We start from the raw sequence: 24,121 nt of genomic DNA on the forward strand, positions 1-24,121 counted from the left end.
CCCCCATCTGAAAATATGTAGTTCCAGGGACCCTCCAGACACAGTTCTGAGTTAAAAACGTTTGCTGTGAAAGAATATATACACTCAAACATTTGTGCCACATTTTCACGATTTTTCAAAAATAGCAGATAGTAGCATAGCAGAAGTTCATGGCTTGTAGATCTGCTATTATTCAACAGCGAAAGCATAACATAATGCTTCAAACACCAAAAGGGGTTCCCGTCTAGAATGGATTAACCCATTCTGGGCGGAAACCCATTTTGGTGTTAGCATCATGTTATGCTTTAGCTATTGAAAAATAGAGCTTGTAGGTCTGCTATTTTTGAAAAATCGAAGAGCGACTGACATAGAAGACATTTGTAGAATCTGATCTCAGGTCAGAATGGGTTAAAAGAAGGGAATCGGTAGTGGCCCCACACATACCTGCTTGGCCCCCAGGACGACAGGCACCATGCATTCGGGCTCCGTGGCCTGGGTACTCTCGTCGATCAGAATGGAACGGAACTGCATCTTGGCCAAGCGGGGGTCCCCAGCACCCACGCAGGTACAGCAGATGACGTCAGCATTCTGTATGGGCCACAAGAAGGAGGCGTGAATGTATAGTTACCGTATTGTATATAATAGAAAATCTCATTTTGCACAGTAATAACCCGGTTTAACTGCTTACTAAATTAGTACAGCCACAAAGTGCTCAATATTGACTCTGTGTAACATATAGGTCAGTGGTTCCCAAAGTGGGGTCCGGGGACCCCCACGGGGTCCTTGAGGGAGTTCCAGGGGGGTCCCCAGCTAAATGATAGTTTGGAACCAAATGGACTTTTATGGATCTGTAACTCTGAGAGTGTACAAACGGACGCAAATATATCCTAATGGGTCCATTTGGTTCCATTTGTACACTCAGAGTTAAATTAACATTCATTTTTACAATAACAATTGGGGTCTCAGATGATAGAAATGCCATTACATGGGGGTCTGTAGACTACTATGCATGTCAAACTGGGTGTCCTTTGACTAAGAAAGGAAAGAGGCCACACAGCTCGTAGTCACGATGCTAAAAAAAACGTTATTAGGCCAAAGTTTCGGCAAGCAGGTTGCCTTCTTCGGGGTATGTGAAACTGGGGTGTCCTTGAAATTAAAATGGTCGAGAATCATTGCTAGAGCCGTGAAAATCTTCTCTCATGGGGGTCCCTGGCATATCTTTTCAAATGGGGGACAATTAGTGTCAATTTTTGGGGTCCTCGACATGAAAAGGTTTGGGAACCACTGATACAGGTGTCATTATTACCATGAGCAGCTCCCTCTCGGCCGTGCGTTTCAGAGCCCTGTATCGCTTCTCGTCAGAAGAGGACAGCTCTCCGGTCTCGTCCTTCAGCTGCTGCAGTTTCTGAAGCTCTGGCATGCTGCGGGTGCAAAACACGGAACACAGCTGGAGATGATCAGTGTTGATTTTGACAGCAAATGTTCATTTTAGTTTAGTCTTTTGAATAGTTTCCGTTTTAGTTTTAGGTCGTGTTCACACCGGAATGTTATGCTGCGATTTATAACGAATCCTGCTACGCATCGTTTGGCAGGTGTGAAGGCTCACTCGAACTCCGACGCGAATTAAACAACTGCATTCTACATCGCCCAAAGAAACGGGGGGTTTCGCTTTGCTTCCAAGCGCACCCGACTTCGATTCACTGCAGACAAATGAAGCAAAACTGTGCTGGCTGAATGAGGAGTAAAATGGCTTACAAATGGGATAATGGTTGGACCTGAGGCACAAAAGGGAGCCATCCTAGCCACAGGCTACTTGGGTAACCCCAATAACTCGAAAAAGAAATAAAGCTAATTTCAAAATAAAAAATGGTGGCACTGATCATTCTGTAGTCAGCCACTGTTACCTGTCCATGTTGCGGATCTGGTTGTGCAGAGCCAGGAAAGAGACGGGCGAGTCTATGGCCTCCCTGCTCTTAGCGCAGAGCCTCACCACCTTCAGGCCCGTCTGATGGATCTTCTCCGTTAGCTGGTCCACGGCAATGTTACTGGGAGCACAGACCAGCACTGGACTAGTGGAGAGACACATGTTGTTACAATGTTACTGGGAGCACAGACCAGCACTGGACTAGTGGAGAGACACATGTTGTTACAATGTTACTGGGAGCACAGACCAGCACTGGACTAGTGGAGAGACACATGTTGTTACAATGTTACTGGGAGCACAGACCAGCACTGGACTAGTGGAGAGACACATGTTGTTACAATGTTACTGGGAGCACAGACCAGCACTGGACTAGTGGAGAGACACATGTTGTTACAATGTTACTGGGAGCACAGACCAGCACTGGACTAGTGGAGAGACACATGTTGTTACAATGTTACTGGGAGCACAGACCAGCACTGGACTAGTGGAGAGACACATGTTGTTACAATGTTACTGGGAGCACAGACCAGCACTGGACTAGTGGAGAGACACATGTTGTTACAATGTTACTGGGAGCACAGACCAGCACTAGACTAGTGGAGAGACACATGTTGTTACAATGTTACTGGGAGCACAGACCAGCACTGGACTAGTGGAGAGACACATGTTGTTACAATGTTACTGGGAGCACAGACCAGCACTGGACTAGTGGAGAGACACATGTTGTTACAATGTTACTGGGAGCACAGACCAGCACTGGACTAGTGGAGAGACACATGTTGTTACTGGGAGCACAGACCAGCACTGGACTAGTGGAGAGACACATGTTGTTACTGGGAGCACAGACCAGCACTGGACTAGTGGAGAGACACATGTTGTTGCCTTAACTTTGGTGACCAGTCATTTAGCTGTGTGAAGTAAATAGTTGCGATTATTACCAAAGTATTCAAATCCAAAGCACCAAGAATTTGATTTTAATAAATGCACAAGAATACACAATTCTGATCAGTTGGGGTGTGCAATAGTTTTAGATAACCTTTGATGTGGAGGCCTCATCACTGTTCTAAATTAATACACGTAAATATTAAGTAAACATTAGCTACAAACTTGATTAAAACATGGATTTTAAAGTGTTGTGTCGTGCGTGCGTGCGTGCAAAAGACTCGACTATTCCTACTAGTTGGTATAGTCGTTTCTAGATTGTTACTCCAGCATCTCCCAATTGGGCCTCAACACCCTGCATTGTTCTACGAATTGCATGGGGTCCCGTCATTGATTATCCCTCACCTTACCACAGACCCACTTACAGAAAAGCAGAGGAGAAACCACAGAAGAACTCCATTAGTCATTACCCATTGCCCTGTCTGGCGAGGTGGTAGACCACGGTGGCAGAGGTGACGGTCTTCCCTGTGCCAGGAGGGCCCTGGATGAGACTGAGGGGACGCTGCAGCACTGTCTTCACGGCGTACACCTGCAAGGATGAAAGAACCAAACGGCATTTACGTCACAACAATGGGCTGGTGGGGGGGAGTCTAATGTGAAAGAACTGGGGCACCTTGATAGAAGAAATGAGGCTATATCTCTATAAAGAGTCATCTGAAAATCATCTCATTGTTTTCTAAAAAAGAAAAAAAAAGGCACAAAGTTTGCACACCCTGGGAGGAAACATATATATATATATATATATTTGAGAGGACCTGTGATGTCATGACATACTTTTTACTTGGTCATTAAGGTCCACAGAATGAGAGGTCTGTCCTGCCGGAAATATCGCAAAAAGTTACGGCCATCTTTGTATACCACACCATAGCCAACCAATATAAGGCAAAATGTCATCATACTTTTTCATCAGAACACTCCTTGGCCTAAATTCGGCCAAATATCCACTTGTACATATAACTCAAAACACTCCTTGGCCGAATTGAGGCCAAGGAGTGTTTTTTTTGTGCAAAACCAATGCTTGGAATGGATTGAGAATCATGAATATATTTAACCCATTCTGACCGGGCACCCATTTTGGTGTTAGCATCATGTTATGCTTTACCTATTGAAAAATAGCAGATCTACAAGCTCATATCGCGCCACCGAGTGGCGCAATACGAGCTTGTAGGTCTGCTATTTTTGAAAAATTCGAAGAACGACTGACATTTTTAGAATCTGATCTCAGGTCAGAATGGGTTCATCAGACCAGTGTGTGTCCAGTGGAAACCTCGTATGAATCTGATCTCAGGTCAGAATGGGTTAAATCCTTGCTGAATGTTCGCCCCAGAACTGGTTAAAGCTTTCCATTATTATCCATGCCCCGGCTACTGTATCGGTGGATTACACGCTAAAAATCATTTTTAGATTTTATTTTTTAGTGTTTTAGCGTTTAGCAGGGCATGAAGCCAAAAAGAATCGCAAGACTGAAAATGATTTCTTTGCAAATCTACACTGATGCCATTAAATGACCCCTATGAAATCCTCAGGACTGAGAACTTTAAGCCCTGCGCTTAGTCTAGTTTAATCTACAGTTGACTTAGTCGACTAAAATGTATTTTGGTGGGCCTTCATGCCGTCGTAACGACTGTTTTTACACTTGCTGAAAATAGCCGATCTACAAGCTCACAACGCGTCGCAGTCTGCGACGCGTTGTGAGCTTGTAGATCGGCTATTTTCAGCATACAACCAAATGCAAAATGGCTTATACTGGATCTCTTATTTAGTCTCAGTTTTAGTCATAGCTTAGTTTTAATTTAGTTTTGTCAGTGGAAAAAAAAAGGTAGTCGACGAAATAAACACCGATTCCATGCGATTGAGATTCGCCGGCTGCTGCTAGTATGATCTCTGTGATGCATCGCTAATGATAACTTGACACACCTGGGAGTGGTTGAGGTCAGGGAGGCCCTGGGCGGTGAAGCGTTTGGGCAGCTGACATTTGATGATCACGTCCTCCACCTCGTGGCCCAGCAGCTTGTGGTAAATGTAACCCGACACGGAGGTCTCGTCTACGGCGAACGTCTTCAGGGCACTCTGCATCCTGATAGTGGACACACATGATGATGATGATGATGATGATGAGCATGCATTATGACAGGGGGTGTCCGAGCTTTTTTCAAAAGGGGGCCATATTAGAAAATATTAAAACACCCCCATTAGGGGCCAACTACAGAATGTACCTTCGGGATTTAAACGATTCGATTTAACTATCGTCGTCAATATTAAATATTCATTGTCTTTTGTCAGGTGTGTGTGCTGTGAACAAAAAGTGTATCTCAGCCTTTTGCAAGGTTAAAAAAAAAAAGAAGAAAGAAATACAAGGAACAAGGATTAGGAATTAAACTCAAATTATACTCTGGAAAATGCCCAATTAAAAAACTTGACACAGCTGCATTATGATAAGGCTAAATACTACAGCCCTGGAATGACTTGCTTACAAGACTAATAAATAGGCATTAAACGAGAATTTCAGACTAGAAGGCTTTCTATTACCTAACAAAATAACACCTTCACCTCTTTGGTGGGGATGTAACAACTACAAATAAAGTTTAGAGAGCCCTCTAGTCTAGAAGTTTTCCATTAAGGTTTATAATTCATTCATGTATATTATTAAGTATTAGACACCTGTCAAAGGAAGTAGACTTCCACACAAAGTCGACCTGGAAGTTATGTGGGACTTCCACCGGAGCCCCAGCACTGCTCCTGAGCTCTATGGCAATCTCGTCACCATAGTCTGGTACAGAGAGTCAAGGGCAACATGCAGTAGCATCCTAAAAACATTCTTTCAATTCGGTTTGTACACCGCTGTGTCACCCCTCCTAATAAACGGAGTACACATGTTAATTAATGAGGAGAAAATGATTAAACCCATTTTTGGGGCGGGAACCCCTTTTGGTGTTTTAAGCATTATGTTACACTTTAGCTATTGAAAAATAGCAGATCTACAAGCTCGTACGAGCTTGTAGGTCTGCCATTTTTGGAAAATCATGAAAATGTAGTGCAAAGCTTTGAATATACATATTCTTTCAGAGCCAACGTCTTTAACTCAAATCTTTACTTCTGGGGGGGTCCCTCGAACAACACATTTTCAGATGGGGGTCAGCAGCCAATTACATATATTTTCGGGGGTCCTTGACATGAAAATGTTTGAGTACCACTGACATAGAAACATGGGGGTTTTTCAAAAAACTGTCGTGATTTAGAAGACATTTTGTAGAATTGTCCTTAGGTCTAAATGGGTGAACCACAGTTTTAGATTATAAAAATGCTACATGAAGCTAATCTTTTGACAAACATGTTTGCCCCGAATACACTACACAAATAGAACAACAATATTCTGTTGATAGCTTGTGTTACGTGAGCAAGGAATGAGAGTCAAGGATACTGTCAGGGACTTTGATGACGTGTCCAATGCCTTTCCAGAGAGGGGCCAAGTCTCCTTTGTACCTCAGGCAAATCTCATCTCCCTGCATCAAACGCATATCTACAACACAGGAGAGAGGGCATGGTGTCCGAGTAGACACATGAGTTCTGAAATATACAAATTGCTCCATGGAATATAGATGCCAGAAGAAAAAAACATGAATAACAAAACTTAAAGTGAATGGCACACACAGAAACACACACACACAAAACTATTTTGACGTTAAAATATAAATCCGTGTACTCCGGTAAAAAAGACATTTGTCATAACGTAATGACACAGCAGGCCACTGATAGACAAACCATGGTGATGACAATGACCACGAAGATGAAGAAAAACTAGGAATTACCACCTGAGTCCGTCTTGGGGAGGGAGAAATAAGCAATCCGCTTTTTATTCAGCCCCAAGTCCCACCTCACTGTTATATTGTCCTGAGTCTGATTGAAGGAAACACAAAAAGAAACATGAACCACTTGGAACCAGTGTCCGTTTTCATACTGTTAAGCCTTTCTATACCTGCAGTGTATATAATTAAAGAGTGCTGTGATTTTTGTAAAAGTATACAGTATTTGTTAAAGTTTTGTTTTTATGTGGACACGCCCAAGAGTGTCACTTATGCCATTTGCAAAAAATCTCAACTCAAGAATTTAGGTAACGGGAATCAAGTAATTTAAGCAATCTGCTTTTTCTTGTCTGCCTATATATAACGGAACTGCTCATAACTTGAAAGCTCTTTCAACCAGTCTTACCATATCAGTCGTACAGACCTGAGACTCTTTGAGTTTCTTGTCATAGTCTGCCTCCAGTTTGACCAGCGGTCCGAAGATGTTCTGGTACTGGTAGGCATCCTCGTAGCGCAGCAGGACATGGTTGGGCTCTTCGTCCACGCCAGGCTTCTCCAGGTCCTCCAGGGTCGCTGTGGGGTTTTCCTACACACACACACACACACACACACACACACACACACACACACACTTAATCCATTAGGACTGAGACCAGATTCTACCGATAGATTCACACTGAGACGGACCGAGTCCGTTTCATTCGAACCGTTCGCGGAATACGGTTGCCTGGTCCCCCCCGCTGGCCATGATTCACATTGCCCGAGATTCAACAGCGCACCCGGGTACACTTGCATAACACACTTTGATCCTCCAGGTGGCGGTGTGCTTGATGGCTGGCGCGCACGGACACTGACCATCAACTCTGCGACATTGGTCTCAAATAAATCCAGACACACTGAATTGCATTGCCTCTTTGCCGTTACACTACTTCACCGTCAGCCTGCCTGCTATTCGACTGTGTCAGTCAGTGTTGTGCTCCAGTGCCGTGTTTGATTAGTCTGCTATGAATTCTACTTTAGCATTATTTATTATTTTTGTTTTACTTTGGAGACTATGCCAAGCAAAGCCCAAGAGCCACATGTAGTCCGCAGAATAAGATCAGCGCGCACTGTGCATATACGCAGACTCAACAGGAGACGGGCGGCGTTGCGCTAGCGTTACACGCCGTACAGCGTCTGTGTGTTTTCTTTTTTGTTGACGCTTGGCTCGTCGGCTAGAGATTATGTCACGTTAAAAAAATTAAAAAGGCCACTTCCTTCTTTAGGTACGCATTCATTCACATTGGAACGATCCGTATCCGGTCCAGAGACCCGCCCCCCATGCAGTCCCGGGGACAGTTTGGGCGATCCGCTCCCGGGAACGGTACGCATCATTCACACTACCACAAGTGGTCCCGAGTGCACACCCGGGACCATAATGTGAATCGCCGCTAAATGTCTTCTAAATCATGTCAGTTTTCAGAAAAAACATTAAACACAAGTTTTTCATGTCAAGGATCCCAACTACTATAAAGCATCTTTTTTCTTTTTAAAGAATATTGTGTAAAAGTTAATTTTCTTCCCAAAAGTGAAACTTTCATATATTCTCAATTCATTGTGCATAAAGTGTATTTAAAAACTTTTTGATTATGGCATACATCTCATGAAAATCAACAAATCCTATTTCAAAATATTAGAATATTTTACAAGACCACTAAAAAAAAAAATAGAAATGTCGACCATCTGTCAAGTATATCAATTTATGCAGTCAATACTTGGTCTGGGCTACTTTTGAATGAATTATTTCATCAATGGGACGTGGCATGGAGGTGATCAGCCTTTGTTCACTGTTGAGGTGTTATGGAAGCCAAGGTTTGCTTTGATAACAGCCGTAAGTAAATTTGTATTGTTGAATCTACTGTCTCACACCTATACAATACAACCTAGATTCTCTGTGGGGTTCAGGTCAGGCCAGTTGGCTGGTCAGTTAAGCACAGTAATGCCATGGGCAGTACACCAGTTAGTTACTACTAGTAGTTTTGGCACTGTGGGGCAGGTGCCAAATCGAGCTGGAAAGGAAAATTAGCATCTCCATGAAGCTTGTCAACATACTGAAGCACAATGTACTCTAAAAAGATGGGTGTGTTGAACGTTTTCACTGGCAGTGGACGGAGTGCCGCGCTACGAGCTTGTAATGAATTGCATTTGTATAGCGCTTTTCCAAGTGCTCAAAGCGCTTTACAATGGTTCATTCATTCATACATTGGGAGGTAAAGCGGCGAACAGTCGACGCCAGCGTCCTCACTTCCCAAATTCATACACCAACGGTGGCGAGCTCACACCGACCAACTCATTGGAGGCAACGTAGGGTTCAGTGTCTTGCCCAAGGACACTTCGACATGTGGACAGGAGGAGCCGGGATTCGAACCGCCGACCCAGGGATCATTGGACGACCTGCTCTATCTCCTGAGCCACAGCCGCCCATGTTGTAGATCTGCTATTTTTGAAAAATCGTGAAAATGTGGCACAAATCTTTGATCATACTGTATATTTTTTTCAGAGCTACGTTTTTAACTCATATCTTTGCTCCTGTGGGGGTCCCTGGAACAACATGTTTTCAGATGGGGGTCGGTAGCCAATTACATATATATATTTTGGGGGGGGGGTCCTTGACATTACATTTTGAGGCCTAAATGAGCTACGGAAGAAATTAAGCACTGAGATTTGAACATGAACATATTGTCAATACAGCTATAATGCAGCTGTGTTAACTCGACATGGTTACGGATACAGTCAGGGTCAGCCAGGGACAGGCAGGGCTTGAATTAGATAAAAAGGGACATTGACCAGAGCTTTGTAGGGACAAATGTTGGAATGATAAACACTGTATCCACAAAACTAGTGAGATAAAGGGCGCATTGCCATTGATTATATACACACAGATACTGTATAAGGGGTTAGGCAAGGACATACAAAACACAGCTCAGCCAGCCAGCATGATTAATAAGGGGTGGACAGTGTATGAGCATGATATACAGTACTGTAGCAGCACTTTATGGCATTGTGTTACACATGCCACTACTATACAAGTTAAAGTCCTGACGTCGGGAAGTTTTTTTTTTCTTCTAAATCCTGACGGTTTTCTGAAATACCTCATGTTTCTATATCAGTGGTGCTCAATATTTCATGTCAAGGACCCCAACAATTATATGTAATTGGCCGCCTACCCCAGTCTGAAAATATGTTGTTCCAGGGAGAGGGACCCCCGGAAGATTTGAGTTAAAAACGTTCGCTGTGGAGGAATATATGTTCAAAAGATTTGCGCCACATTTTCACAATTAAAAAATAAATAGCGGACCTACAAGCTGGTAGCACGGCACTTTGTGCCGCGCTGTGAGCTTGTAGATCGGCTATTTTTCAATAGCTAAAGTATAACATAATGCTTTAATCCATTCTGGGCGGGAACCCCTTTTGGTGTTTTAAGCACCGTTATGCTTTATAGCTATTGAAAAATCACACCTGTGTGAACCGAGTGGTGCAACTCCGCGGAAATTGTAAAAATGTGGTGCAAATCTTTGAATATTATATTCTTTCAGAGCGAGCATTTTTAACTCAAATCTTTGATTCTGGGAGGTCAGCGGCCAAATACATATATTTCTGGGGGTCTTTGACATGAAGATGTTTGAGAACCACTGACATAGAAAACATGGGTTTTTCAGAAAACTGTCATCAACAGGCATTTGTAGAATCGTCCTCAGGTCTAAATGGGTTAACCCATTCTGACCGGGCACCCATTTTGGTGTTGGCATCATGTTATGCTTTAGCTATTGAAAAATAGCAGATCTACAAGCTCATAGCGCGCCACCGAGTGGCGCGCTACGAGCTTGTAGGTCTGCTATTTTTTTTAAATCGAAGAACGACTGACATTTTTAGAATCTGATCTCAGGTCAGAATGGGTTAATCAGACCAGTGGTGTGTCCAGTGGAAACCTCGTATGAATCTGATCTCAGGTCAGAATGGGTTAAACACCAAAAGGGGCTCCCGCCCAGAATGGGTTAATAACATTAGTTGACTCCCGCAAATCTACAGTACTAGTCTAAAAAAAAGTACAACACTAGTAACTGAAACTTTGACCAAAATTAACACTAGAGGAAAGGCATGGAGTGAACAAAGTCAGCCAATTCATCAATGCATATCTAAACTATCTTTCTGTGCATGTCGTTTTTATTTTATTTTATTTTATGTGCCAGCAAAGCATGGCTGGCCTACCCTTGTTTGCATAGCTGATGTCTTTGTGGCAGAATGAACAGTGCATGACCTCAATGTATTTTCACATCCCATAGAGATAGATAGATAAAGGGTCGACCTTTTCAGTCACATGACCACTTGATCTATGACAAATATTTGAACGTGAAAGTCATTAAGTCAATAATTTAAAAATAAACCTAATGAATAACTTGGTCAATAATTGTCTCCACCAGGGCGAAGTAGAGTATGTTTTGCACTCCGTCCGTCCGTGCGTGCGTGCGTGCGTGCGTGCGTGCGTGCGTGCGTGCGTGCGTGCACAGCTAATGTCCGGCACCGGAAATGTAGACGCTTGTTCAATCTCAACCTCCAATTTCAGCCATGACCAACTGCACTTATTCTCTGCATCCAGCTTTTCTTCACTATCATGCATCATTTTCTTCTAAATCACTCATTCTGAAAGTAAAGCATAGGACCTGCTGTTCAATTTGCACTCGTCCAAACACGCGTCACTCTTTCACATTAGTCAGGGGATATTAACCCATTCTGACCTGAGATCAGATTCATAACGAGGTTTCCACTGGACACATACTGGTCTGATGAACCCATTCTGACCTGAGATCAGATTCTAAAAATGTCAGTCGTCCTTCGATTTTTCAAAAAATAGCAGACCTACAAGCTCGTAGCGCGCCACTCGGTGGCGCGCTATGAGCTTGTAGATCTGCTATTTTTCAATAGCTAAAGCATAACATGATGCCAACACCAAAATGGGTTCCCGTTCAGAATGGGTTAATAAAATCTGGGAATACATTTCTTACCAAGACTTTTCTTCACCAATGTGTTTGTAAGGGTGTCTCCTAACGTATCCCACATTGCTTTCTATTCAACCAGCCTAGTATAGGGAAGTTCTTGACAGCTGCTGAAAGTTGGGGTACCATCAACAACCAATATAATGGCAAAATGTTCTAAATTTCATTATGCTTTACTGTAAGTAGCATGTGACGTATCAAACTAGGGGGTTGTCATGATTCTAAACCCATTCCAAGCATTAGTTTTGCACGAAAACGTCTCCTTGGGCTAAATTCGGCCATAGCCATTACAGCCACTTACCCAAATGTGCCCAAATGTGCTGACCTCATCACATTTGTGGCCGTCATGGGCTATGGCATAAAGCATAATGAAATTTAGAACATTTTTCCTTATATTGGTTGTTGATGGTAACCCAAATGTCAGGAGCTGTCAAACATTGCCCTAGGCGTGGTTGAATAGAAACCAATGTGGTTAGTTTAGTAGACACCTTTACAAAGACATTGGTGAAGAAAATTCGTGGAAAGAAATGTATTCCCAGATTTGACATTATTCTGATAATATCCCCCGACTAATTGAGGAGGCAAGTCTATATAATCAAATTATATGCACAGCCAGACAGCAAGTCTATCCTGTCATAATGACACAATGCCAACAGTCTTCTACCCAGGGATAGTCCCAGACCCTTCTAGGTACGGACCATCACACTATTTCACTAGGAGTAGGCACTCTTTCACTTGGGCATGCTTCACACAATTAGGACCTTTTGCACGTATGACCTTCAATTGCACAAGTATGAAATAACTGCGCCAGGTTAATACACATACAGTTGAGATTTGGGCCACCAAAATCTAAATCAATAGGGCCATCTTCCAGGGAACATGAATGAACACAGAAAGTGTCATGGCAATCTGGCCCGTTAGATTTGGGTACGTCTTGTGTACAATTTGAAAACTCTGTCTATTGGTGGCAACAGTAAAACAGCTTGATAAGATCAATAAGGAGTCACCCTGAGAGGAGCACGATCGTGCACAGCAAATTATATAGTTCTGGAGTGGCCATATGGCAATCCAGTGAGTCATTTTCAAAGTATCTTGCTTGGGAGTGAAGTGACGAGAATTGCCAAACAACATAGCCACCCTTAAGGTTAAATCACACCAATGAAACTAGTCGTAACTCCTTGCAAATAATCAGTTCAGAGCTCAACCGCACCAATGCAACACCTTGAAACTGCCATTGGGGATAATGGTTGCAAGTATTCGCATGTTGCAAAGAGTTGCATGGCCAATCATTGGTGTGGACTGGAGTGGGCTTAATCCATTCCCTTTTGGTGTTAGCATTATGTTATGCTTTAGCTATTGAAAAATAGCAGATCTACAAGCTTGTGGCGCGCTACGAGCTTGTAGGTCTGCTATTTTTGGAAAAAAACCGACTGACATACTGTTTTCAGAAAACTGTCAGGATGTAGAAGACATTTTTAGAATCTGATCTCAGGTCAGAATGGCTTAAGGAGGTAAAAAGTGAATCCAACTAATGAGCATTACAACAACGTGAGGCCATGTTGAAAACAGTGGAGATGAAAGTCACCTTCCAGAGCTCCTCCAACTTGTTGATCTGCTGGGCTGTGATCTGACGGGCCCTGAGCTGCTCCTGCTCCGACGGGATCTTCACCAACCAAGAGAGGAAGCAGCGGTCCTGGATGAGGGGCTGCCATTGGGAGCTGTCCCAGTTGATGTCCTTCAGGCTGCTTTGGCTGGCACACGGCTGCCTGTTGGGTTCACCCAGACAAACGTATAGGAGTTAAGAAAACCTTATATTTTTTAAAACAAAGCAATACAGCCTCATCAAAGTTGGTGTTGTAACTTTATATATTGTCAATTACTTCCATGAGAGGGGGAGAGGTGGTGGAGTTAGTTGCTTTAGAAGACATGTTGAGGGTCCAATGGAGTTAAGAGGTTTTGTCCAAGGCACTTTTTACTACTTTCTATTGGTTCAATATTTTCGAAACAACACACAGACTCAAAGGGTGTTCAATAGCACTGATTTATGCCTATCTAAAACCTCAAAAATGGAGTTATGAGGTTTCTTCCTGACAGCAACACTAATATGCTATAATAGTTAACTACTGGGAGACAAAGTTTTGTATTAATCACAATTTTGCATGGATATTTTTTTTAAGAAATCAGTCATATTGGGGACATATTTAACAATACAGGGGGAAAATAAAAAGCAATTCCATTTTCTCCCAGTAAAACAAATAAGACATGGCTTGAACGGACAGGCTCGAACCGAAATTTGTTACAACCAGTATTGGGCAAGTCACTGCTCTGAAAAAGTAATTAGTTTCTTTACTAGTTACTAAATTATAATAGCTAGACTGGTTCCTGGCTGTAGACCACCGTGTCGGTAACAATGGAAGTTGAAGATAGAGCCAGCTCCATATATGGACCCTGGGCAGGGGCCCTTTCCAGAGCCCGGGCAGGGGCCCTTTCCAGAGCCCGGGCAGAGGCCTTTTGTGGCGGTTCTGGACAACCGTGGATCCGACCGACTGTGGGGAGTGCGGTCGGGGCGAACGGTTCTCGAGTTACGTGTATTACAGCCATACACACAGAGACGTGGTGCATGTATAGACAGACTAGACCGGTGCCTGGCTGTAGAGCACCGAGTCGGTAACGATGGAAGTTGGGAGATCCATGCCTCCGCCCCGGCTATGCAATTACCCGCTCCACCCATCTGTCCCGTGTCAAAATGAGAACAGAAAAAGGACAGCGTTACAGCACACCCATACCTGCACAGCAACACCACCACAGAGTCCGCCTTGGCAGGGATGAATCCCAACAGGAAGACGTTACGGCAGCCACAGTTGTAACACTCCAGGACCGTCTCCCCTAGAGGACCGTCCTTGTGCAGGGTCACCTCCTTGGACTTGGCTCTGACCAGATGGTTCACAATGTGGCTGTGACAGAAATGAAGAGAGCACCGAATAATAATTAAAATAAATATGGTCCCACTCCTTACTCCTTTGGGGTAATTGTCACCGTGTAGTTTCACATTTGGTGAAATTGCGTCCTTGGCATTTAACCCATGCTCAGTTGTCAGGAGCAGGGGGGAGAGTTAGGGGAAATTGTGTCAGCACACTAACAAGAAACAGACAAAAAAAACGCTCTATTAACATATTTTCTGTCTTTCTATTGAAGTGAAACTGCAGACCAGACCACAGCGGAGGGAAGCGTCATTCAAAAGAAAAGTCCTGATAGGGTTGCGTGAAGGGGGAGCCACCTGGTTCTTCTTCTTGTACGTGGGTGACTGGTCTATCTGGCAGCCCGTTACCACCACCTAGCGACATTATAGCGTTTATTATGTGCATTCTCGTGTAAAGGGTCAATTTTTTTAATGACGGCTCTACTCGGATCTCGGTAACAATCTCTCTCTCTCTCATGGCATAAATTACATAGGTAGGTAGACACATACTGTAGGTAGGTAGACACATAGGTTGAAACGGACATTGCTGGTTGTAGGAGTGGTTGCACCACTCAAAAGAGCTGCTTAAGCATGTGTGATTGTTTACACCTTTCTGAAAAGGCCCACGGGGCCCCCCCCTGTCAGGCCATTGGGGACCCTCTCCGAATGGTTCTGTATTCGTGGTCATGATGTCAGTAGACTTGGCCGGGTCACCTGACTGAATCGGGGAGGGACACTGTAGCATTACAATAAACAGGCGACAGCGCCACTGGTCTGGTCATGCTGAAACTAGTATTATCCTAATTGTGCCGACTTGTGAGTTTTGTTGACTGAGCGAATGTTGAGTTACCCCCCAATTACACGTAAAATAATGGCGCTGAGGACTAACTTCAAATTTAAACGCAATAATGATGTAGACGAGCGTGAAAGGCTTCTTCTTTTATTTTTTATTTTATACCACGATTTTGTAACCCATTTTTCACCCCCGTGTCAATTATCTAATGTGATCCTGGGCTCTACACACCCTCCGCCAACCTAGTCCCCATATATGGGGGACAAGGGGAGAGCAACGGACTTGAACTCATGCTTCCTTCATGCCTGAGTGTCCAAGTTGCTCCTTTACACCTGACAGGGGGGAGTTTCCCTGGTTGGACGTAGCGCGTGGAAGGAACACGTTATTCCAACCAGTTCCTTTCCCCTCCATCAGGCGCCCCGGCTGGCCAGGGGGAGGCAGTTTAGTGACCAGGATTACTGCATGTTTTTTGTGAGGGTACCTACCCTAGGGGACACGGGGAGAACATGCAAACTCCACACAGAAAGGCCCTTTCGCCAACCCCGCCTCGGGTATGGGCACTGATGACACGGAGGAGGAAACACGCCGCCAGCACCCACAGCGCCCCGAGCGGGAATCGAACCCAGGACCTTCTAGCTGTGAGGCGACAGCACTACCAACTGTGCCACGGTGCCCCGAAACGCTTCTTCTTAGCGCCGTTTAACATATTTTATGTCAAAATGCGCTCCTGTCCATACAGTCCGTTTGCAAACAGGCAAACATGCAGACACGCTTTTATTTGTATTGCTTTAATCATTGTGATAAGCTTCATGGCCACACTTTTATGTCAATGTGACATAAAAGTGATTGGGTTGATGTGTATGTTGTACTAGATTTTGACTTTTTACCAACAAATTGGTAAAAAAAACAAATGTGTTTAGCTAGGTAAACTACACAGAAGGATGTCTTTTTAAATCTACTTTGTTATTAAAACTTACCTGCCAGACGTATTCCCACGGCCATTACAAAACCACTTCTTGCTGGTGTTGCAATAGACGACACAAGCCGGATCATGGATGCCACAGTAGCTGTGAAAGAAAAAATCACACCCGTGTGAACTGAGTGTTGCAACTCCTCTCTCTTCCCCCCTCCTCCTCCTCTCTCTCTCATTAGCAGGCAACAGTGCAGCACTATCTCTCTCTCGGTTTCTGGCACAACAGCACCCCTACTGGTACTAATAGTCATACTGGTGCTCAAAGTTACATACAGTAGGTGGGTTTGATTTGAACTCGTTATTTCTTATATTGCTTTTAATTGTTTTTCGTTGTTTTTCGTCTTTTTCCTGTCCTCTCCCCTGGCCCCCAGCACTTGTAAAGCGATTTGAGTACTTAGAAAAGCGCTATATAAATTCCAGATATTATTATTATTATTATTATGTGTTCCCAAAAACAACTTGTTTGGCTCATAAGCTGGCAATAATGATGAGCACACGTACAAATGCAGAATTCAACACAGAAAGTTGCTCATAACATAACAGTGCGTCCGTAGAGGTGCAATATTGTTACATTATTGTCGTCATTAAATACAATCAGATAGGACTTTTCTATCTCACAAAAGAGGGCTGTCTAGGGAAGCATTTGCGAATTACAGCTGACATGGAGATAAGATCAGACCAGATAAGACCTTTATTGATCCCTTGAGAGAAATTCAGTCACCAAAGACAGCATACATGCCCCGAGTCGCTTGCCGTTTAACCCAATCTGTGTCAGAAAGAGACAATCTCTTGAATAGCTATTGTATCCAACTGTGCCATTCACCAGATTACGAGATTTGATTAATAAGCATGAATCGAGCATTAAAAATAATGTATATATATTTTATTATTATTTATATATATATATATATATCTTATTTTTAATACTCCTCAAAATGAGACAAACTGCTTGATCCTTGATCACACTAAGAAAGTTAATACATCGCACGTTGATACAATCATATACAGCCTAAAATGAAGATTTGGCTCAAATATGGAGGGCTATCAGTTCCGGGTCGGGCGGAAGTGGTCTCTTCTTCCGCGTTTTTTTCGCGCATTACACTGGCACCAGACTAGAGCCATAGAGTAAGACAGAGTTACAACAACTCCGTTCACTTCATGGGGCCAGTCCAATGGCGGCTCTTATACACAAGACTTCTATTGGCGAAGTGCATTGCGAAGAGTGACAATGTCCTGGACCGGAAGTTGGCAGAATGCACTGGACTCAGGCAACAGCCAAGCTAAAATTATCTTAAATCCCTTTATTTTAGTAATAGTACAGCATAAACATTACAGAGACCTTAGGTGTCACTGCACAATACTTTGAACATTTGTCAATCATGTTGCTGATATTTGTGCCGCCCCCAGGCTGTATGAACAGCGCTCAAGCTCTGTTTTCTTCCCCCTCAATGTCATAACTCTGTCTTACTATATGGCTCTGACTGGCACTAGCCTCACGATCCCACCTATAGTAGCGAAAGGGAATGTTTTAAAAAATATATATATATCAGATTCAGATCATAACTTGTACTTGTTATTGTTGTGTAGTCTATTTGCCTAATATTGTTAATAGCTATTGTGTCTCATATGAATTTCACCTCAGTTTAAAACATAACACAATTTAATTCAAGCTAAATTCACAAAAATACGAAGACATAATGTGACAGCAACTACACCTGTCCTCTCACCTGCAGGCATGCACAGGGAGGTCCTTGGTGTAATAAGTGTCCTCCTCGTCTTCCTCAAAGTTTAACTCAGCCAGCAGCTGACTGGCTTTGACCACGGGATCGTCTCCACCGTTCTGCAGCACACCCTCGGGTCCGTTCACCTGAAGACAACGACAGTTGTGCTGTTGAATACATTTAAACAAACTGCAGCGCAGTCTAACGTCAACATGATGGGGGGGGGGGGGGGGGCAGCAGTGCAGTACACATGTTGACCTGGTGACAGATCATGAGTTGCAGGTGCACACAAACAGCCAGGCATAATGATATCGCTTTGACTTTCATGCACAATTGGCATTTTAGATTTGAAGTTTTATATTTTTATTTTTATAAAATAATTCAGTGTTTTTAATGGCACATATGTGTTTTAAAACCTGTGATCATGCTGAAAGTTGAATAAACATAAATAAATTATTTTTGCTGGCACCGATATAAGCCAAATCACACATTACAGTATTATCTTATGGAAAAAACATGTCAACACTAGTACGGCCATGCTAACCGAAAGAGCTAGTTAGCTAGCATGCTAGCCAATATTAGCAGTGTATGTATAGCTAGCTGCCCGCCAGCCAGCCAGCCAGCTGCCCCAGCCAGCCTGGCCATGCACAACAACACAACACACACAGACAGTTATTCCGGGGCGGTTCATGGCTGGTTGACTGGGCGAGAAGAAGAACAACGCGCTAGTGCCAGTGCCGACCTGTCCGTCCAGCTGGCTCTGTGTCTGGCCACCCTGCGTCTGCGTCTGGCTGGGCAGGGTGAAGTCCGTGAAGTCGTACTCGGAGCCCTGCGTGTCCGCTCCTCCTCCCAGGAGCTCCGCTTCCTCCGTGTCCAGGAACGTCAGAGTCTGCGAGCTCGGCCCGTACGCCTCAACGCTCATTTTAACCCAAAAGCCAGACGGACTGGCTGCTTTTAGAGTCCAGGAGAGAGGGTTCCTTTTCGGGGAAAGTGTCTGTTGCAGCCGAGATGTAAAGTCTTTAAGGGGGGGGGAGATATTTAAGCGAATAATAACCACCAGTACAAATGAATATGGAGGCTTGACAACACAAGCAAGAGCGCGAGATACTCGACTGTCTCCCACTCGAAATGATGACGTAACATCTTGCTCCGCATATCTAATGCAAGGAGGAAGCACGTTTAGGGGCGTGTCCGTGTGACGTTTACAATAAATAAATAAAAAGCCTTTATTTATTATTTGTTACCGACATATGTCTCATGTATAATAATCACATATTTTCACAATAAGTAAGTAATAAGTAAGTATAACAGCAAAATAACAGGACAGCTGAGGACGACCTAAATAAAATGTCAATTGGTAATTAATTATCCTTAAACTCTTGTTTTGTGTATATAAGTTGCCTCTCTATTGGGAAATGAATGCACATATTGTACATAAAGTAGCCTACTGATGTGTCTGATACAGTAAATAAAAAGTAGAATTCATAACTTTTTGTATATATGTAGTTACTGTATATATTGCAATAATAATGCGCCATTGTAAAATAATAATGATGACACACACGAAGACCGTTTGTGTACCGCTACTCTAATGTACAGTATCACAGTCCACCAATATGACAGGTCAATGGAAACACATTTTGTGCAGATAGCCATGCATTTATTATGCAAACTGGGGTGTTAAAGAGTGGGGATTAAACTGAGAAATGTAGGTTTTGTAAAGTGATTTAATCACATCTTTAATATAGCTTTGAGCACTTTGTATATAGACGACAAATATGGAATCGATCAACACAAACTGATTGCACACGCAATACATTCCCTGAGATTGAAACATGATTATATAAGTGTTGATCTTTCAAAAACGTTTAGATTCTGACATTTTCAAAACTCGTCACATCCCTCTGGAACAAACAACAATACAAGGAAAAAGAGAGGAGAACAGTGGAATAGTGAACAAACCCAGCGCAGCTCAAAGCTGCTATTGGGGACGGATGTGATTCAACGCACCAAAACAACAAATTAAATGTGCTGTAACTGTAAAGTGTCACACTTTATTCATAGTGTGTTACTAGTTAAATTAGTGAATAATTCCCTCCTCACGTCACAATATTCAGTACCAGAATGAAAACACAGTAATTTAGTGAAATATTTATATGATAAAGTGTTCATATTATTGGTGTTTACTAACATTGCTAAATATATAAGTATATCAGTTTTTTTTCAGTCTGGATCCAAGGAATGGATGAAAAGATCATGGAGTGAGTCATCATCACGTCAAAATTCCAATACCCCAAAATCTCGGCCACTCATTCACACTCGGTCACTCGAGCACAGCGGTGTTATTGGTAATGGTGACCTGATGAAATGACCATCTCGTGCAGTCATAGGCGGATTTACCATTGGGCTGACATTTTACGTTCATGTTAGACCCGGGGAACGCTTTGTCCATATTTTTTACAGTCTATGGGTTCAATGCATTTCTGCCTACTTCCGGTCCAGGACTTGTCAGTATTTGTTGCCCCCATTCTCAATAGAAGTCTATGTAGGAGAGGACTGAAGCCCCATGAAGTGAACGGAGTTTTCGCAACTCTATCTTACTCTATGGCTCTGGAGTCTGGAGTGGCTGAGATTTTGGTGGTATTGATAATTCAGCTTCATTCATTCAGGTCAGGAACTCAAAGTGGCCTCAGGACCACCACCTGGTTCATCACCAGTGTTGTTTTTGGCAGCAAATTTCTATTTGAATTTTAGTCATAGTCTCTTGGGAATGTTTTAGTGTTAGTCTAGTTTTAGTCGACTAAATGTTATAAGATTTTAGTCCACTAAATCTACAGTTGATTTAGTCGACTACAATGTATTTTGGCGGGCCTTGGTGCCATCGCAATGGCTGATTTTACACCTGCTGAAAATAGCCGATCTACAAGCTCACAACGCGTCGCGTTGCAGCGTTGCATTCAGCGTTGCATCTTGGGACTGTGCACTAGTCTGTTGGTCAACTAAGTGACTAAGTCTATGATGAGTGGTTGTGATGATGGCAGTGGTCACAGTGGTTGTGCTCCTCCTCCTCCTCCTCCTCAGTGTGTCTCAACAGCTCCAGCATTTCCAACACGATGGCCCGCAGGGCCCTGCCCAGGTCCTGGCTGCTGTACGGTTTCCCCAGCGGAGGGACATGGACAAAGGCAGCCCGGCCCTTTCCCAGGAACAGAGACGTGTAGTAGGTGTAATCACATAGATACCTGCAGGGAGGAGGCAAAAAAAAAAGAAGAAGAAAAAAAGATGGCAAAAGGTGTGTTACGTTATTATTATATAATCTTGGCTTGTGTTTCCATTCCACAGAACAACAAAAGGCTTGTTTGTGGTGGGTGAGGTTATTATGGGAATAGGATACGCCTATTTCTATATTTATATTTCACAGCTATTTGATCTCGCTTTCAAGTAGCTTGAAAAAAAGGAAAATCAGGCAAGGCTCAATAGTGGTGCGTAATGTGACCTTAATGAGACAGCAGTGCAACACATCAAAATTTATACGATTACCAAATATCTCAATTGTCTGGTGTAAAAGGGAACAACAGTTCCTTTTTTTTTTGTTATGTCTCAGACATTTAACGGGGTCAAAGGTTGCAGGCATTTCACTTTCAGTTCATTGTTTTCTCTGGGCTTTTGTTCTCCCCGTAAGAACTAATGTACAAAGGTGCCCTTAGCATGTACATTTTGTGCAGATATAGCCTGCATGTATTATGCAAACTGGGGTGTTAAAGACTGGGGATTAAACTGAGAAATTAGGTTTTGTAAAGTGATTTAATCACGTCTGTCACAACACAGGTACGTACCTGTGTGTGCCATGTGACAATCCGCATGAGATGGAGATTGGAGAGCGCCCACACACACTTATGATGACATATTTCATATTAAAATGAGTATGGATGTCCCAAATTAAATCACCCAAAACAGGTTATTCTCTAATCCAGCATGCTGGAGTGTTTGGCAACTCTACATGATTTGAAGACAGTGCTGTATTAGGGCTACGTATATTGTTTTTCTTTTGTGCATGTTTTGGCGAATGTCATCACTAGTCTAGACTCTGTCAAAAGGGACAACAAAGGGGGCGACAAATGACAGCTCGGACAGAGATGAACGTGAAACACACCTTAAAACTCTTTCGATTTTGGAGTTTGGGGTTATGTTATTTAACGGGTGTCACACTGCAGTGCAACATCACTGACCGACCTTCCAGCATCCTTGGACACAGACACGGCCACCCCAAGGCCCGCGGCGCCGTTCACTCTCTTGCAGACCTCGCGCATGTCCAGCGCCGAGTCCAGGCAGTCGGGGCCGTGCTCCACGCAGCGCTGGGAGGCGGGGCAGAAGCTGCAGTTGTCCACCCGCTTGTAGCCCTGGTTGTGTCCACACTGCTCCAGGGTGACCGTTGTGGCTACTCCAGAGACGCCCACGTGGACCACAAGCTGGAGACCAGAACATAGAACATATTTTTTTAAATATATATTTTTTAATATTAATCGATTGATATTTGTCATCAGAAAATATGTATAACGATGTTACATAATATGTATACAGTATTAGCTTAACCCATTCAGGACGGGAACCCTTTTTGGTGTTTTAAGCATTATGTTCTACTTTAGCTATTGAAAAATAGCAGATCTACAAGCTCGTAGCGCGGCACCGAGTGGCGCTACGAGCTTGTAGATCTGCTATTTTTGAAAGATCGTGAAAATGTGGCGCAAACCTTTGAATATATATTCTTTCAGGGCGTTTTAGATCAAATCTTTGTTTCGGGGGGGGGGGGGGGGGTCTTTCAGAAAACTGTCATGATTTAGAAGACATTTAGAAGACATACCGTACCTGTGGTTGGTGCTGTTTCCATAATGATGGGACTAAACTCTGAACAGCTTGGTATTCAACAGGCACTTCACATACTTGAAGATCTACTCCGTCCCCTAGCCCCAGCCGCTCTAGTTCCTGTACAGGAATCAAGAGAAAAACATTAGCTAGGCCTACAATCATTTGATGCTGGTTTTGAATATTGTTATGTTTTATAGACACCTGGGACATAATACTTGCCAAATTCAGGGGGAGGGGGGGGGGGGGGGATCTGATTAAATATTTCCCTATACACCCCACTCCTTAAATATAGGAACAATGAATAGATCAATGATTTATGATTACCTGAACTGCCGTCCAACTGGAGTTTATTTTGTGCTCTCCAAAAGGCTCAAACCCTGCCATCAACAAACCGAGTGTCAACAACTGACAATAATTATATAGATAGCAGCTGCTGTTGTTTATCTTTTATGAGCAGAACTGGCGCCTGCTCTTTCACACAAACAAAAAAACCCTCTACATTCAAAGTCTAAAGGTTATTGGATTGGATCAAGTTAATCATTGATTTTAGCACTACCAAGTCAATGTCAGCACATGACAAGACACCTTTATTTTGTCAAAACCAGATAACACAAATACTTCCTTGTCCTGGCAACAACATTGAAGTTAAGATATATTTTGTTAACTGTCACATTGCCCGGGTTCAATATAGCAAATCATTATTACACATTTACGGTTCGATATCTCATCATGGCTATGATCACAAGTGGAACTCATAGTAGATACAACTGTGGTGGCAGGCTATTATATCATTTGTTAGATAACTGACATTTCGTTACAAATTGCAAATTTAACTGCTTACCATACCTGTTACTATCACTTTCTTCTTAGATGCCATGGTGTGGTGGTTTTTTGATGGGAGTTCTCACAGATCTATTGAACTATATTTATCATATCGTACTGTAAACTCAAACTGTCGAGTAGCCTGCATGCTCTTCCTCTATGGTTTGGCTTGGAAAACAAAACACAACCTCAACACAAGGCACCCAGCCGGATTATACTGCCACCTGCTGTGACAGCAGTGCCACTAAATACAGTGCTTTATACATTAAGGACTTTTGCTATATCTTGCGCCACCCCTTATCCCTTATC

The 24,121-nt window shown here is 43.1% G+C and overlaps 2 protein-coding genes across 4 annotated transcripts in view; both read right to left on the bottom strand.

Annotated features, from left to right (window-relative positions):
* LOC308325694 (regulator of nonsense transcripts 1-like) overlaps positions 1 to 19,242 on the bottom strand; it is a 36,050-nt gene extending 16,808 nt beyond the window's left edge. Inside the window, exons 1-14 of one of the 2 annotated variants that reach the window (XM_080778322.1) lie at positions 18,870 to 19,242; positions 18,134 to 18,273; positions 16,411 to 16,500; positions 14,468 to 14,635; positions 13,267 to 13,447; positions 7,073 to 7,234; positions 6,655 to 6,742; positions 6,267 to 6,365; positions 5,507 to 5,615; positions 4,763 to 4,922; positions 3,256 to 3,374; positions 1,884 to 2,048; positions 1,286 to 1,400; positions 424 to 567 (exon numbers count right to left, since the gene is read on the bottom strand). In XM_080778322.1, the coding sequence (XP_080634448.1) occupies positions 424 to 567; positions 1,286 to 1,400; positions 1,884 to 2,048; positions 3,256 to 3,374; positions 4,763 to 4,922; positions 5,507 to 5,615; positions 6,267 to 6,365; positions 6,655 to 6,742; positions 7,073 to 7,234; positions 13,267 to 13,447; positions 14,468 to 14,635; positions 16,411 to 16,500; positions 18,134 to 18,273; positions 18,870 to 19,049 (1,920 nt within the window). In that variant the 5' untranslated portion in view covers positions 19,050 to 19,242. Of the gene's footprint in view, positions 1 to 423; positions 568 to 1,285; positions 1,401 to 1,883; positions 2,049 to 3,255; positions 3,375 to 4,762; positions 4,923 to 5,506; positions 5,616 to 6,266; positions 6,366 to 6,654; positions 6,743 to 7,054; positions 7,235 to 13,266; positions 13,448 to 14,467; positions 14,636 to 16,410; positions 16,501 to 18,133; positions 18,274 to 18,869 lie in introns of both variants that reach the window. The other variant, XM_080778321.1, reaches the window with a different exon arrangement.
* A 605-nt stretch (positions 19,243 to 19,847) lies between these two features.
* On the bottom strand, positions 19,848 to 24,073 carry LOC308324939 (pyroglutamyl-peptidase 1-like). 2 transcript variants are annotated; one of them, XM_080777282.1, is made up of 5 exons: positions 23,837 to 24,073; positions 23,315 to 23,367; positions 22,991 to 23,107; positions 22,358 to 22,593; positions 19,848 to 21,366 (listed from the first exon to the last, which is right to left on the bottom strand). In XM_080777282.1, exons 1-5 carry the CDS (start codon positions 23,865 to 23,867, stop codon positions 21,141 to 21,143), a joined length of 663 nt encoding a protein of 220 aa, XP_080633408.1. In that variant the 5' UTR covers positions 23,868 to 24,073; the 3' UTR covers positions 19,848 to 21,140. The 2 variants fall into 2 exon arrangements, with proteins under 2 accessions (XP_080633408.1, XP_080633409.1); XM_080777283.1 differs by lacking the exon at positions 23,315 to 23,367 and having other exon boundaries at positions 23,832 to 24,073.
* Positions 24,074 to 24,121: the final 48 nt, after the last annotated feature.

Source organism: Protomyctophum bolini, assembly GCF_963924005.1.
Source record: "Protomyctophum bolini genome assembly, chromosome: 12".
Lineage (NCBI taxonomy): Eukaryota > Metazoa > Chordata > Actinopteri > Myctophiformes > Myctophidae > Protomyctophum > Protomyctophum bolini.